Source organism: Lotus japonicus, chromosome 3 (assembly GCF_012489685.1).
Source record: "Lotus japonicus ecotype B-129 chromosome 3, LjGifu_v1.2".
NCBI classification, from domain to species: domain Eukaryota; kingdom Viridiplantae; phylum Streptophyta; class Magnoliopsida; order Fabales; family Fabaceae; genus Lotus; species Lotus japonicus.
In genome coordinates, this window is record NC_080043.1 from 34,954,224 (window position 1) to 34,965,740 (window position 11,517).

Here is an 11,517-nt window from a genome sequence, read left to right on the forward strand (position 1 = left end):
TGATGCACCGACGGTGTAAAGATTTTTTACACCGTCAGCCAATCAAATTTCTTGAATGTGGGAAAAATAGATTTTTTATTTAATTAAATTGTCTTTGTGTGTGAGGTGCAATACAAAGAGTTTCAGATTACATTGTCCAAAACATATACAAATCAATCAATATGAAACACAAAATAACTTGTACTATGCATTGACCACCAACGGAGAGTTGTAACTAGTAACTTTGCTATATTTTTCTACTTGTGCTCATCACATACATCCTTTCTGTTTTAAAACAATTTAAAAACAATATGGAATTATTTTTTTTCTAAATTACCGACCAAATATAAGATTAGCTATAGACTACCTTCAACTTATTGCCGGGACAAAGTACTTTGTTTTAGACAGCATAGCACTATTGAGTTGGGTTCAATCCCAAACCACCATAATAAGCAAATAGACCATGATAATAACATTCAAAATTAAAATCGGGAAGTGATCTGGGAAAACAAAGCCTTGAAGTCCTTTGTTGGTGTACCAACTCCCTCAGGTTTTGATGCCAAGTCAAACGCTTTGAACTGAGTCTCCTCATAATTTAATGCCTGTTGAACCAATTGAATCAAGAACTGATATCCAAATCTCAAAAAACTAAGTTTAACAAGAATTCAAATTATGGGGAATATTGTTTGTTACATGGGGAAGCTATCTTTGTGTTTTGCAATACACAGTTCCAAAAAATTTACCTGAACACAGACTTCTGCAACATCAGCTCTAGGAATGGTTTTGGTTTCAGTCTGGAGAAGCTCATCATCCTTCCCTAGGATGAGTTCCCGAAGACCTCCATCTTTATCTAGCAAGCCACCGGGCCTGAGTTAACAAAAAAGGTGAGAAAACATTGCAAATAAAGGAAACACACAATCTCACAAGATATTCATAAGAGTGCCACTACATTTGCAACAATTATATCGACAACAAGTGTGCTAAGAAAATATACTTAAAAAGTTACAATGAAGTATGTATTAAGAACAAGGCAATTGTATGTAGTATGTAAAATATCGATTGCAATAAGTTCTATCAAACATCAACCACAGTAACCTAACTATGCTCTGATATTTCTTCATACAATGAGTCTTTTAAACAATGTTTCCTGCATAAGTTGAAACAAACTTCTCCACCTTATTCTTTAAAAACTCCTTCATCTAACTTCTCTATAAAAACCTACAGACTTATTAGAGCTTTTTCATAAGTCAGGATTCTAATACTCAAGTACTTGCTTGGACGCAAACCAAATAGCACTTATTGGAATTTATTTAGTGCATTTTCTACTAGATAAGCTCCAATCAGCCCATTTCCAAATGGGCGCTTATCTTAGTTGAGAAGCTCCTGTAAGATAGAACCTAATCCAAACTGGGCTTAAATATCAAATATTCACTCAAGATTTCAAGATAATAATAACAATATATCTTTAAACTATTCCGAATATCAACATTTCCTTTGTTTTCTTTCCGGGAAATAACACCAAGACTTGTAAAAGCTTTCAACTCAATAAACAGATATCAAGATTAGATAGTATAGTTTATTCAAAAGAGTTTCTGGTGCAGCTCAGGTTACTGAAGGCATTAGGTACACACTTTTTTATTTAAAATACAATTTCAAAGAAATGGTCAATCATCTAAAAAGCATGATAATTTAGTCCCATTAATAAAAAAGAAACACAATTGAAAACCCTAGGATGGCTATATGTCTCAATCTAGACAGGCATTAGTGTACCTTATGATCGTGTATGGAATACCAGAATCAGCAAGGTATTGCTCAGCCTTTCTTTTCCAAACCTACAATCAATAAAAATTAAACTCTTTCTATCAAAGGGAAAAAGTGAAAGGATAAAGGGAAAGAAAAAAGGATGCTTTATGTCATGAACCAGATTTCCCAAAAGCTTAAGCAATTGGGTGAAAACACACACATATGATTTTCTATCATATTCCCAAAACTATCTTTTAATCAAGCCTGCAATATGCTGTGGAGTTTGAAATGAAATGTGAGCTCTGTTTGAATAAAAAAGCATTGCCATATTGATATGAAATAAATTAAATTAGAAGTAATGGGGAAAATATGACTAACCAATATGTTCCCATTACCCAAGCTGTTCAAAGGATGGTTAAGGTTTGTTCCACCCATAGACCCAACCAACACAACACGCTTCACTCCTGCAGCCTTAGCTGCTCATAGAGATAAAACAATTTTAATATAGAGGCATGAATGGTTTTGCATTATGATCATATAATTGATGATTAAAGAAAAGGTAAAGACTCCTACCAGCATCTATTTGATTTTTCTGACCAATCCAGTCAACCTAATAAATGAAATAGCACGCATTAATAAGGCAGCAATATTTTTTTAATAAAAATTAACTTATCATACGAAGAAATATTGTAAAGCACCTGTTCAGGATATGCACCATCATCAAAATAGAACTCAGGCCTTCCACCTTTGGTTGGATCAAACCCAGGCTTCATTTTTGGGGTTGCACTTGTAAGAATTATGAGAGCATCTATACCTTGAATTGCAGGAACAATACTTCCAGCATCTCTGATATCCCCAATAAAAACATCATCTGCACCGCCAATTTTCTGTTTGCTTTCTTCTGTTCTAACCAGACCTCTGGCAACATATTGCCTCTCTTTTAGTGTTTTATATACTATTTGTCCTGAAAAGTCAACAATGGAATCACGTTAAGAATTCAGAAATAAAAAGGAAAAAATGATTCTCTTATTTTATCTATTGTATCTGAAGAGAGGTCAAAACTTGAAGTGAGGTCACTAATATATATTTAGTTTGAAGCCTTCGAAGAACAAATATTAAGAGGAGAACTGTCTATTCAAATAAAGAGTGGGAAGATGGAGTAAAAAGTTGTGGTCACGTACCTAATTTTAAGAATAGCTAGTGCAAATAAATGGATTCATAGTATATTTAGTTCTGTATGAGTGTTTTACTGTGCTAGTGTACATCGATGATTTGATATAATTGGGCTCAATCCAAAATTAAATTCCACTTTTCATCATGAAGCCTGTATTAGTCCTTTTTAATGACCAAACAAGCTCTAAGTATCATTTGACTATCTCTTGAATACATTTGCTCCATATTTAACCATCCACCTAAGAGTGCTAACAAGTAACATCCACTAAACTTAGATTTTTCTCTCACAGGAATTTCATCACCCAATGTTCTCCACCACTGAACATTGCTGGTTTGATTTTAACAGACACTTTATAATCACATATTATGCTTGAAGCATTCCTCCATTCACGTCAACTTAAAGCCTGAGCCTGAAACTTCCATTAATCTACACCATGCTGATTATAAGCTTATGGTTTGATTTGATACCCAATTCTGACGTGAGTGACGTCTAAAAGATTGCTGCCCGTGTCTCAATAAGTTTGTATTCCTTATACCATCTTACTCCTACTAATCTAATTTGCTTTGATTCTAAAGCATTATGTAACTCAAGTTTAGAATTTATTCATTTTCTTCATTTCTCAACTCGAACTATATAATCTAAAAGAAAGCATGATATGCCAGGTAAGTAAGTTCAAACCAGGATAAAAAGCCAAGAATGTTGATACTAGGTGGTGCAACTGCAACCTATCGTTTCAAGACAATTGAATGGTAATAATGTACTTAAAGACTAGAAACTACACATCATGACAATGAGATACATAAGGAGAATGGTTGCACTCATATATCCATTAAGCCAGTAAGAATCATACTTAATAAGCCAATTTCAGGCTTTCAGCCCACGACGGCTTGAAAACCAGAGTTGAGGTTTTATAAGGTTAAAAGTATAGATTGATAGATTAACACATTTGTACTTTTACCCTAAAGTCTTAAACAGATTCAAATTAAACCGTACATTAAAATTAAATAAAAAACTAAACCTTTGCAACCCACTTCCACATTGTAGATGAAATCATGGTAAAATAAGGTTCCTAACAACTAAGATGCATTTGTATTTGTAACATCATTTTCAAGCCAAATGCCGAAGTTTGTACAGCTGGTGAATAAAATATTCAATTAACCACATACTATCTAGTAGCTAGTGCAATTACCAACACAAATCGCTTTTCACATTCATCAGACATAGTAACAACAACCGCACAATGTTGTACACTTATCAGTTATTCATCACATACAGCATTCTGTTCCAGCAGCAAGCAACCTTTGTTTAAGCAAATTCCCATTCTTCCAATGATAAAAAAGAACCCCTTTAAATTTTTGCATGATTTTTCAGTAAACCATAAATGGTTAAATCAACCTGATCAGAAAACTTTACAATTCCCATAACCGATGCCAATTACCGAACCCTAATTTAAACCCATAAACTAAAATGAAATTCACACAGCAAAATTCTCTGTTTTTAGCAAAATCCAAAGCAGAACTAGGGGGGAAAGAGAAGAGAGTACCTGTGCGACCACCGGCTCCAGTAACAAGCACAGTGCTTGGCGCCATGGATTTAGAAAATGGAGTGAAACTGGTACTGAAATGAAGGAGATTGAGGAAAATGATGACAAGAGAGAAAATTTATTCTGGAAGTTTCGAAGAGGTAAACCTTAACGAGGAGGAAGAAACGTGTCACTGTTCCACGTGTATGTATGGCATTGGTCTGTTGGGAACTTTAAAAGAAGGCCTATGTGGAACAAGACAAGACGAACACGTGTATAGTCTGTGCGTGAGGGAAGAAGAGTCTGGAACATTCTGAGCTCCATTAACCTGCTCCTAGAGGGCATTTGACCTAGTATTTTTTTACACGTAAATATTAGTTGTTAGTAATTTAATCCCTTGTCATGGTTCGAACCCTAAATATTTCATCTTTTTCTAACTCTTACTACTTGAGATAACTCTTATATACTTCGACACTTCACATTTGTCGCGGTTTTTTAACATCAATACACTTTGTGGTGTTGATGCCATAAATCAACAATGATATATACACAACTCATTTACAAAACACTTTCATTTTCACACATTTTTATTTATATCTCTCTCATCTTATCATATATCACATCTCATACTTTCACTCTTTTACTTTTCTTTTTCTTCCTATCAATCTCTTCATTTCACCTCATTCCTCCTCCAAAAGAGGTGTGAATGAAACATTATTCTGGCATAAATGTTTTACATTTTTGTATGGTTCACAGATATTTAGTTATTAAGCTATACGACTAATTTTAACTATCTAGCACTAGCACATGAGGTTAGTTTCTAATTGTCAATATGATTATGTATTAGTGACTTTTGGCTCGATGAGAAAATCTTATTTTATAGGTTTAATAAGTTTTTTATTCCTCTTAAATTTACAGAATATGGTTTTAATCTCTCGATTGACAAGTTACTCATTTCAATCAATAAGGTGAAGATAACATTTTACATTCTCTTTTTATAGCTTTAAGATTTTTCACCAATGAAAATTGCTTACTAGAAAAAGATAGAATTTCCATACTCTCTCCTTATCAATACCCAAGATCCTCTCTCCTTCTCTCATAACTCACGCACATCTCTCCCTCTCAATTCCCCTTCTCGTCCTTTTTCTTCTGTTGGAAAGTGTCCCTCCCAACCAAGGTGGTCAACAATGGCGGCCAAATCAGTGAAGCATTCACACAACAATGTCAAGAAGGATGCCACCGTCCAACCCCAAAAGTCAAGCATTCACACCTCCATTCAAGGAAGACAACCAGTTGATTGTGTTCCTTGCTTGTCCTATAAATAGATGAGTTGAGGGAGGGTGAAAGTGTGCAACTTCAGTGCACTGAAGTGTACCAGCTAGAGAGCATCAGAGGGTGCCTCTGGGCACCAGAGTGTGGTGAGGTTGTGAGAGCAATTGTATGAGAGCTCTGAGTGTGTGTGTGTGTGTGAGGCCAGAGATAGAGAGTTGAGAGTGATGTAATTTGTTGTTAAATGATAAACAGAGTTTCTCCTTTGTGAACGTAGGCATTCAAGCCGAACCACGTTAAATCTTTGCCTCCTTTATGTTCCTCGTCTCGCACCGGTCCCAACAACTGGTATCAGAGCAAAGTTGGTGATCGGAAGTGGCCAGAATCGTGAATCCCGAAAATGACCCATTTTCAGAAATGCTCAGAATCAGATTCTGAGGGCCTTGTTGGATTCAGAAGGTCGAGACGAGTCCGGAACAGGTCCCGGAATCTCAAACGGGGTCCGGACGAAGCCACACTCTCCCCCACACTCCGGCAAGTGGCCAGAGAGTGAGCCCACTCTCAGCCACTCTCCACACTCGCGGCTGGAGGAAGAAGGCGAGTGAAGACCACTCTCAGAAGTGCTTTTCACGCACCAGATGATGCCAGCATGACGTCATCTTTCCGCGTGTACCAGTGAAAGCCTAACACGTGGCAGAACGTGTTTATGAGATATTTTGGGCTTTTTTTGTCCGTTTTGAGCCCATGAGGAATTGATCTTGAGGTTTTCGACCGTCCCGGATGCAACGGTGTTGTCCGTTTGCTGTAATTTCGCTCCGATTTTTGTGAATGATCAGGTCAAAGCTTATTATATCCATTTTGAGTCAGACAGGATATGTCCTAAGGGTTCAGGATCATTCTGGACTCAATGGCGGTTCTCATTTGTTGTCATTTCGCTCTGTACAATGAGAAAATGAAATTGGAGGTGTAGATCGAGGCTGAATCATTTGAGGATTCAGAATCCGGAGCGTTTGACAAGGTGACGACAACATATAGGCTTGTTTTGAAAGATCTGCGATGAAGATCAGGTGGATCTGATCGGTGAAAGAGGCAGGAGGCCAGGAGAGAAAATGAGACAGAGTGGTGGAAGTTTGTTAAACTCCCACTCGGTGCCGACACGACAAAAGGCGGTACGTGGACCCCATGTGACGAGATGCGGTGAGGAGATGAGCCATCGCAGAATCTGTGGCACGAGAGACTCATAGTCACGTGGGGAGAAGGGTTGTTAAAATTATTCAATCCTTGTAATTTTTATTTCTTGAGTCTCAGCCCATCTGTAAAATCAGAGGTGTCAAAAACCTGGTACACTCTGATTGTTGTAGGCCTTAGAGGGATGCGATAACAATGACAATGCTTCAGGTATGTGAGAGTGTAATGTTTGAAGAGGTGGAATTCCTCCGCTCCACAACACAGTGGTGTAGCCAAGGGAACGTACAGACCATTGTGAGCTAATTCCAGAAGTGTGCTAGGCATCAGCAATGATGCTTAGATCATTATAAGGTGAAGCATGTTACCAGAACAATATCCGAAATGTGAAGTCTTGGGATGGTGTGCTCAGGCCACAAGAGGTGCAAAGGTTTGCACATGTATAGTCCGTTGTGACTCACCTCTCTTTCGTGGGAACTTACTTGGTGAACTGCATACAAGCTGAAGAGAGCCGATGGTTAGTGCGACCATGATGTAACAGCTCCTTGTGTCGAAAGACTTCTTGGCAATGTGATAGCCAAGCGGTGTGACCCGTTGAGGTGCAACGGCGGTACAAGTACAAGTGTGGGTAAGTCTCCTACTACAATGTATGGAGTAGTCCCTTATTGTTCAGCATTAAGAAGCAGTAGCATGGATTCTCATGTACTAGGAGGGTACACCAAAGACGTGCTTTGGAGAGATGATCTTGTCTTGGAAGATTGTGCAGACTTAGATATAGATAGAGAACCTGATGGTAGAAAGTCTAAATCAGGGGGAGCTTTGTCATGTAGTCAAGATTGCAAGCTTACCATTAACTGAAGCTAAGCATCGGCTGATGCAGAAGCTGGAAAAGAGATGTTGTGGTTGAAGCAGGTTTTCTTCAAGAGCTAAGGTTCATTAGAGAAGGATAATCCAGATGAAGAGGTGAAGATAGTCCCTCGTGAAGAAACTCAGAGCTGTGCAGAGGCATAGCCAGTATGTCACTCTCTTGGTTGGTATGGAGGGGGAGATTGTTGGAAAATGTCCCTCCCAACCAAGGTGGTCAACATTGGTGGCCAAATCAGTGAAGCATTCACACAACAATGTCAAGAAGGATGCCACCGTCCAACCCCAAAAGTCAAGCATTCACACCTCCATTCAAGGAAGACAACCAGCTGATTGTGTTCCTTGCTTCTCCTATAAATAGATGAGTTGAGGGAGGGTGAAAGTGTGCAAGTTCAGTGCATCGAAGTGTGCCAGCTAGAGAGCATCAGAGGGTGCCTCTGGGCACCAAAGTGTGGTGAGGTTGTGAGAGCAATTGTATGAGAGCTCTAAGTGTGTGTGTGTGTGTGTGAGGCCATAGATAGAGAGTTGAGAGTGATGTAATTTGTTGTTAAATGATAAACAGAGTTTCTCCTCTGTGGACGTAGCAATTCAATCTCTGGTTGGACCCATGGATTAGGGAGAGAGCTCTTTGTGATATGTTCCCTAGATTATTCACCTTGTGTGAAAATAAGGGTGCATTGGTTGCTGATGTGGGCTCTTATCATGGAGGTAGTTGGCATTGGAACTTGTCGTTCCGCCGTGAGTTTTTTCAATGGGAAGAGGAAATTCACCTTCAATTCTGCTCTGTAATAAATAGCTTAATCCCAGCTTCTGGAAAATCAGATGAGATCATTTGGTGCCTGAATCGAACTGGTCTTTTTTCTGTAAAAGAGTTATGCTTTTGGTATGAAAATCAGTTGTATAATCATCATAGCTGGCAAGTTCCGAAAGCTGTTTCAAAGCTTCTCCCTCCAAAGGTTGCTCTATTCTTTTGGCAAGCACAGCGAGACCGTATTGCTACATAGGAAAATTTACAAGCTAGAGGTGTTATTTTAAATGACTCAGTAAACTGCGTTTTGTGCAATGAGGTGTGTGAATCTTCATCCCATCTCCTTCTACATTGCTATCCTATATGGCGCTTGTGGGTTTCTATCTTGAATCGGGAAGGAACCTTATGGGTAATGCCTGCTTCTCTTGAGAATCTCATTTTGGAATGGGATTTTCTCCCTAGATTATCTGATAAAATCCTTTGGAGTCTCATTCCCTATGCTTTATCATGGTCTATCTGGACATCCCGAAATGAGGTATGTTTTAATCAGAAACCTTTTATTAGCTCTGAAGTTTGGGATTTTCATGTACTTCGCATTGGCTGGTGGTCTCTCCCGCTGCTTCAAAAATCCTCATATTCTATAGATCAACTTTCGCGGAATTTTGAGAGTATTAAGCTTGTTGTTAACTCTCCTCGAGCTCGTTTTGTAAGCTGGCTTCCTCCAGAGCCAGGTATAATTAAAGTGAATGTTGATGGTGCTGCTAAAGGTAGCCCGGGGATTTGTGGCATTGGTGGTGTTCTAAGAAACTGCAGGAATGAAATCTTAGGCTTCTTCTCCAAAAATACTGGTTTGGGCTTTGCTTTTGAAGCTGAAGTTAAGGTTGTTCATGAGGCTCTGCAGTTTTGTTTGCTTAGAATGATTCGCAATATTTCTATTTAAAGCGACTCCTCTTTGGCAGTGGGTTGGATCAATAACTGCAGCAATAGACCATGGAAGCTTCTAAGCATGCTAAACCAAATTGATCATTGGCTTGTGGAGGTGAATTGCTTGAAAGTGTCTCACATCTACAGGGAAGCGAATTCTGAGGCAGATAAGCTGGCCAAAAGAGGTGCTATTCACTCTAAGGACCTGGTTTATTTCAATGAGTCTATAGCTTGGATGGGCTCTTGATGGTTTCGGCTCTTTGTATTTTCCTTATATAGAGGGTACCTTTTTGCTTACTGTATGTTGACCCTTATCATAATATTTCATGTTTGGGGCTGTTCGCTAATATTGGGATCTTCTGTCTAGTGCTTGAGTACTCTTTTTCCCCCTCTGGTTTTTTCCCATTGGGTTTTTCCTTTGGGGGTTTTAATGAGGCTCGGCTCTAGATCCATTGTGTTCCCAATTTTTAGCTCGGGGGGTTAGGCTTTACTTTTGCTAGTTCTGGTTATCTGTTCTCTTGCTTTGCCTTTCCATCTACATGAGAGGATTGTTCTCATGACTTTTTCATTAATAATATCATGACTTTTATTCTCAAAAAAAAAGGTTTGCAGTTTTGATCTTTCGTAGCATACATACCCTTTTGATCATCTTAACCCGCAATGGCTTGTTTTGCTATTGTTTTTGATAAAATGTTGGTTCTTTAATAATTCTTAGTTTTGCTGTATGATGGGTCGACAGGTTCTTTAATTTAATAATTCTTAGTTTTGCTATTACTTACAGGTTGGATCGTCCAGAGTCTCAACGTCCCCCAACTACAATGATCCAAGAATTCCAATGTTTAACATTAACTCCTATGCAACATGACTCTATCTCAAGGAAAACCAAGGTTATAGATAAAAAGATCGTCCAATGAAGCAACTGAAGCAAAGAACTAAGATATGTTCACATGTGATCTATCTAACCTGACAAGAGTACAATGTTCAGAATTAATAGTAAAAAAAATTCACGTCATCAGAAAGCTATGAAGTGTGCATATATGCCAAAAGAAGAAACGTCTTATTTGGCACCTATCTTCAACGACCAAGAAGCTCTTTTAGGTCAAAACAAGACTGAACACTAGCTAGTAGCTGAAAGAAGCAACAAAGTACAACTCACAACTTTTATAAACGATGAAGACATGTTGAAAGTATTTCTCTATATTATCGAGTCTTCATCCTTTTAACATAGATCAGAAAAACTGTTTGCATAGTCCTTGTGGCCAGAACGTATATTTTCTTCTCTCTAACGTCAACTGCAATCTACTCAGTGAGTCTCTTATACCGTGCGACAGACATTTGCTTAAGACTCAATATAAAAGCAATGAGATGAAAAAAGAGTAGATTGATGATCAGAGCTGTTGAAAGTGTGGTAGACAAAATGAAAGTGAGAAAAGAAAGAAGAAGACAAAATTAGTTAAAGAATAAGAGAGACAATTAAAGATGAAGAGAGTAAAATACAAGGTTATCAGAACCGGATCGATGATCAAACCAGTGAGGGTACCAGTTCAAGGTTCACTAGTTCAACCGTAATTGAACCGTGGTCCAACCAATTTTACCATTATAAATTCTTACATTTGTTTTCTATACACATCAAACTCAACCCCCAACATATACTACCATTGAAGCACATGAAGAAAGAATAGACCAAAACAGGTATGGCATCAATTCTTTGATCTTCAAGATTCATCAAAGTTTTATGTGATAAGGAATGACCAAAACACGTAGCACACTTAGATTTTCAATTTTTTGCACACACACCAAAAGTTTACATGACAAAGCCTAGTTAGTGGTTAAATGCTACGAGTGCACAATTTTAAATGTTAATTTAATTCTAGATGGAGTAGAAGAACCTGACAATGGACATAGATGATCACACACATAGAAACAAATGGTAACATAGTTACGTTGTCTTGTGTTGTAAAGAAGCAACATTTTTTTAAGGAGGAAAAGCATTATTTTTATTGGGTTAAAACATTCAGTTTTTCTTTTGTTTCTGTTGTATTTTTTTTGTCAATGATGTTTGGAATTAAAATCCGAAGGATTTCCAAACGACACTTACAACATGTGAGA

At 38.0% G+C, this 11,517-nt stretch overlaps 1 protein-coding gene across 1 annotated transcript; it reads right to left on the reverse strand.

Moving 5' to 3' along the window:
* Positions 1 to 205: 205 nt before the first annotated feature.
* Positions 206 to 4,599, reverse strand: LOC130749709 (uncharacterized protein At2g37660, chloroplastic-like). The gene is made up of 7 exons (XM_057603088.1): positions 4,440 to 4,599; positions 2,421 to 2,686; positions 2,296 to 2,332; positions 2,101 to 2,198; positions 1,750 to 1,811; positions 723 to 846; positions 206 to 581 (listed from the first exon to the last, which is right to left on the reverse strand). The coding sequence occupies exons 1-7, from the start codon at positions 4,483 to 4,485 to the stop codon at positions 462 to 464; spliced, it is 753 nt and encodes a 250-aa protein (XP_057459071.1). The 5' UTR covers positions 4,486 to 4,599; the 3' UTR covers positions 206 to 461.
* Positions 4,600 to 11,517: the final 6,918 nt, after the last annotated feature.

Coding starts and splice junctions, on each gene's coding strand:
- LOC130749709 (XM_057603088.1), bottom strand. CDS start 4,485: ATGGCGCCAAGCACTGTGCTTGTTACTGGAGCCGGTGGTCGCACAG. Junction 2,199..2,295: donor GAAAAATCAAATAGATGCTG/GTAGGAGTCTTT, acceptor CTCTATGAGCAG/CTAAGGCTGCAGGAGTGAAG. Junction 582..722: donor TTGCAGAAGTCTGTGTTCAG/GTAAATTTTTTG, acceptor TTGGTTCAACAG/GCATTAAATTATGAGGAGAC.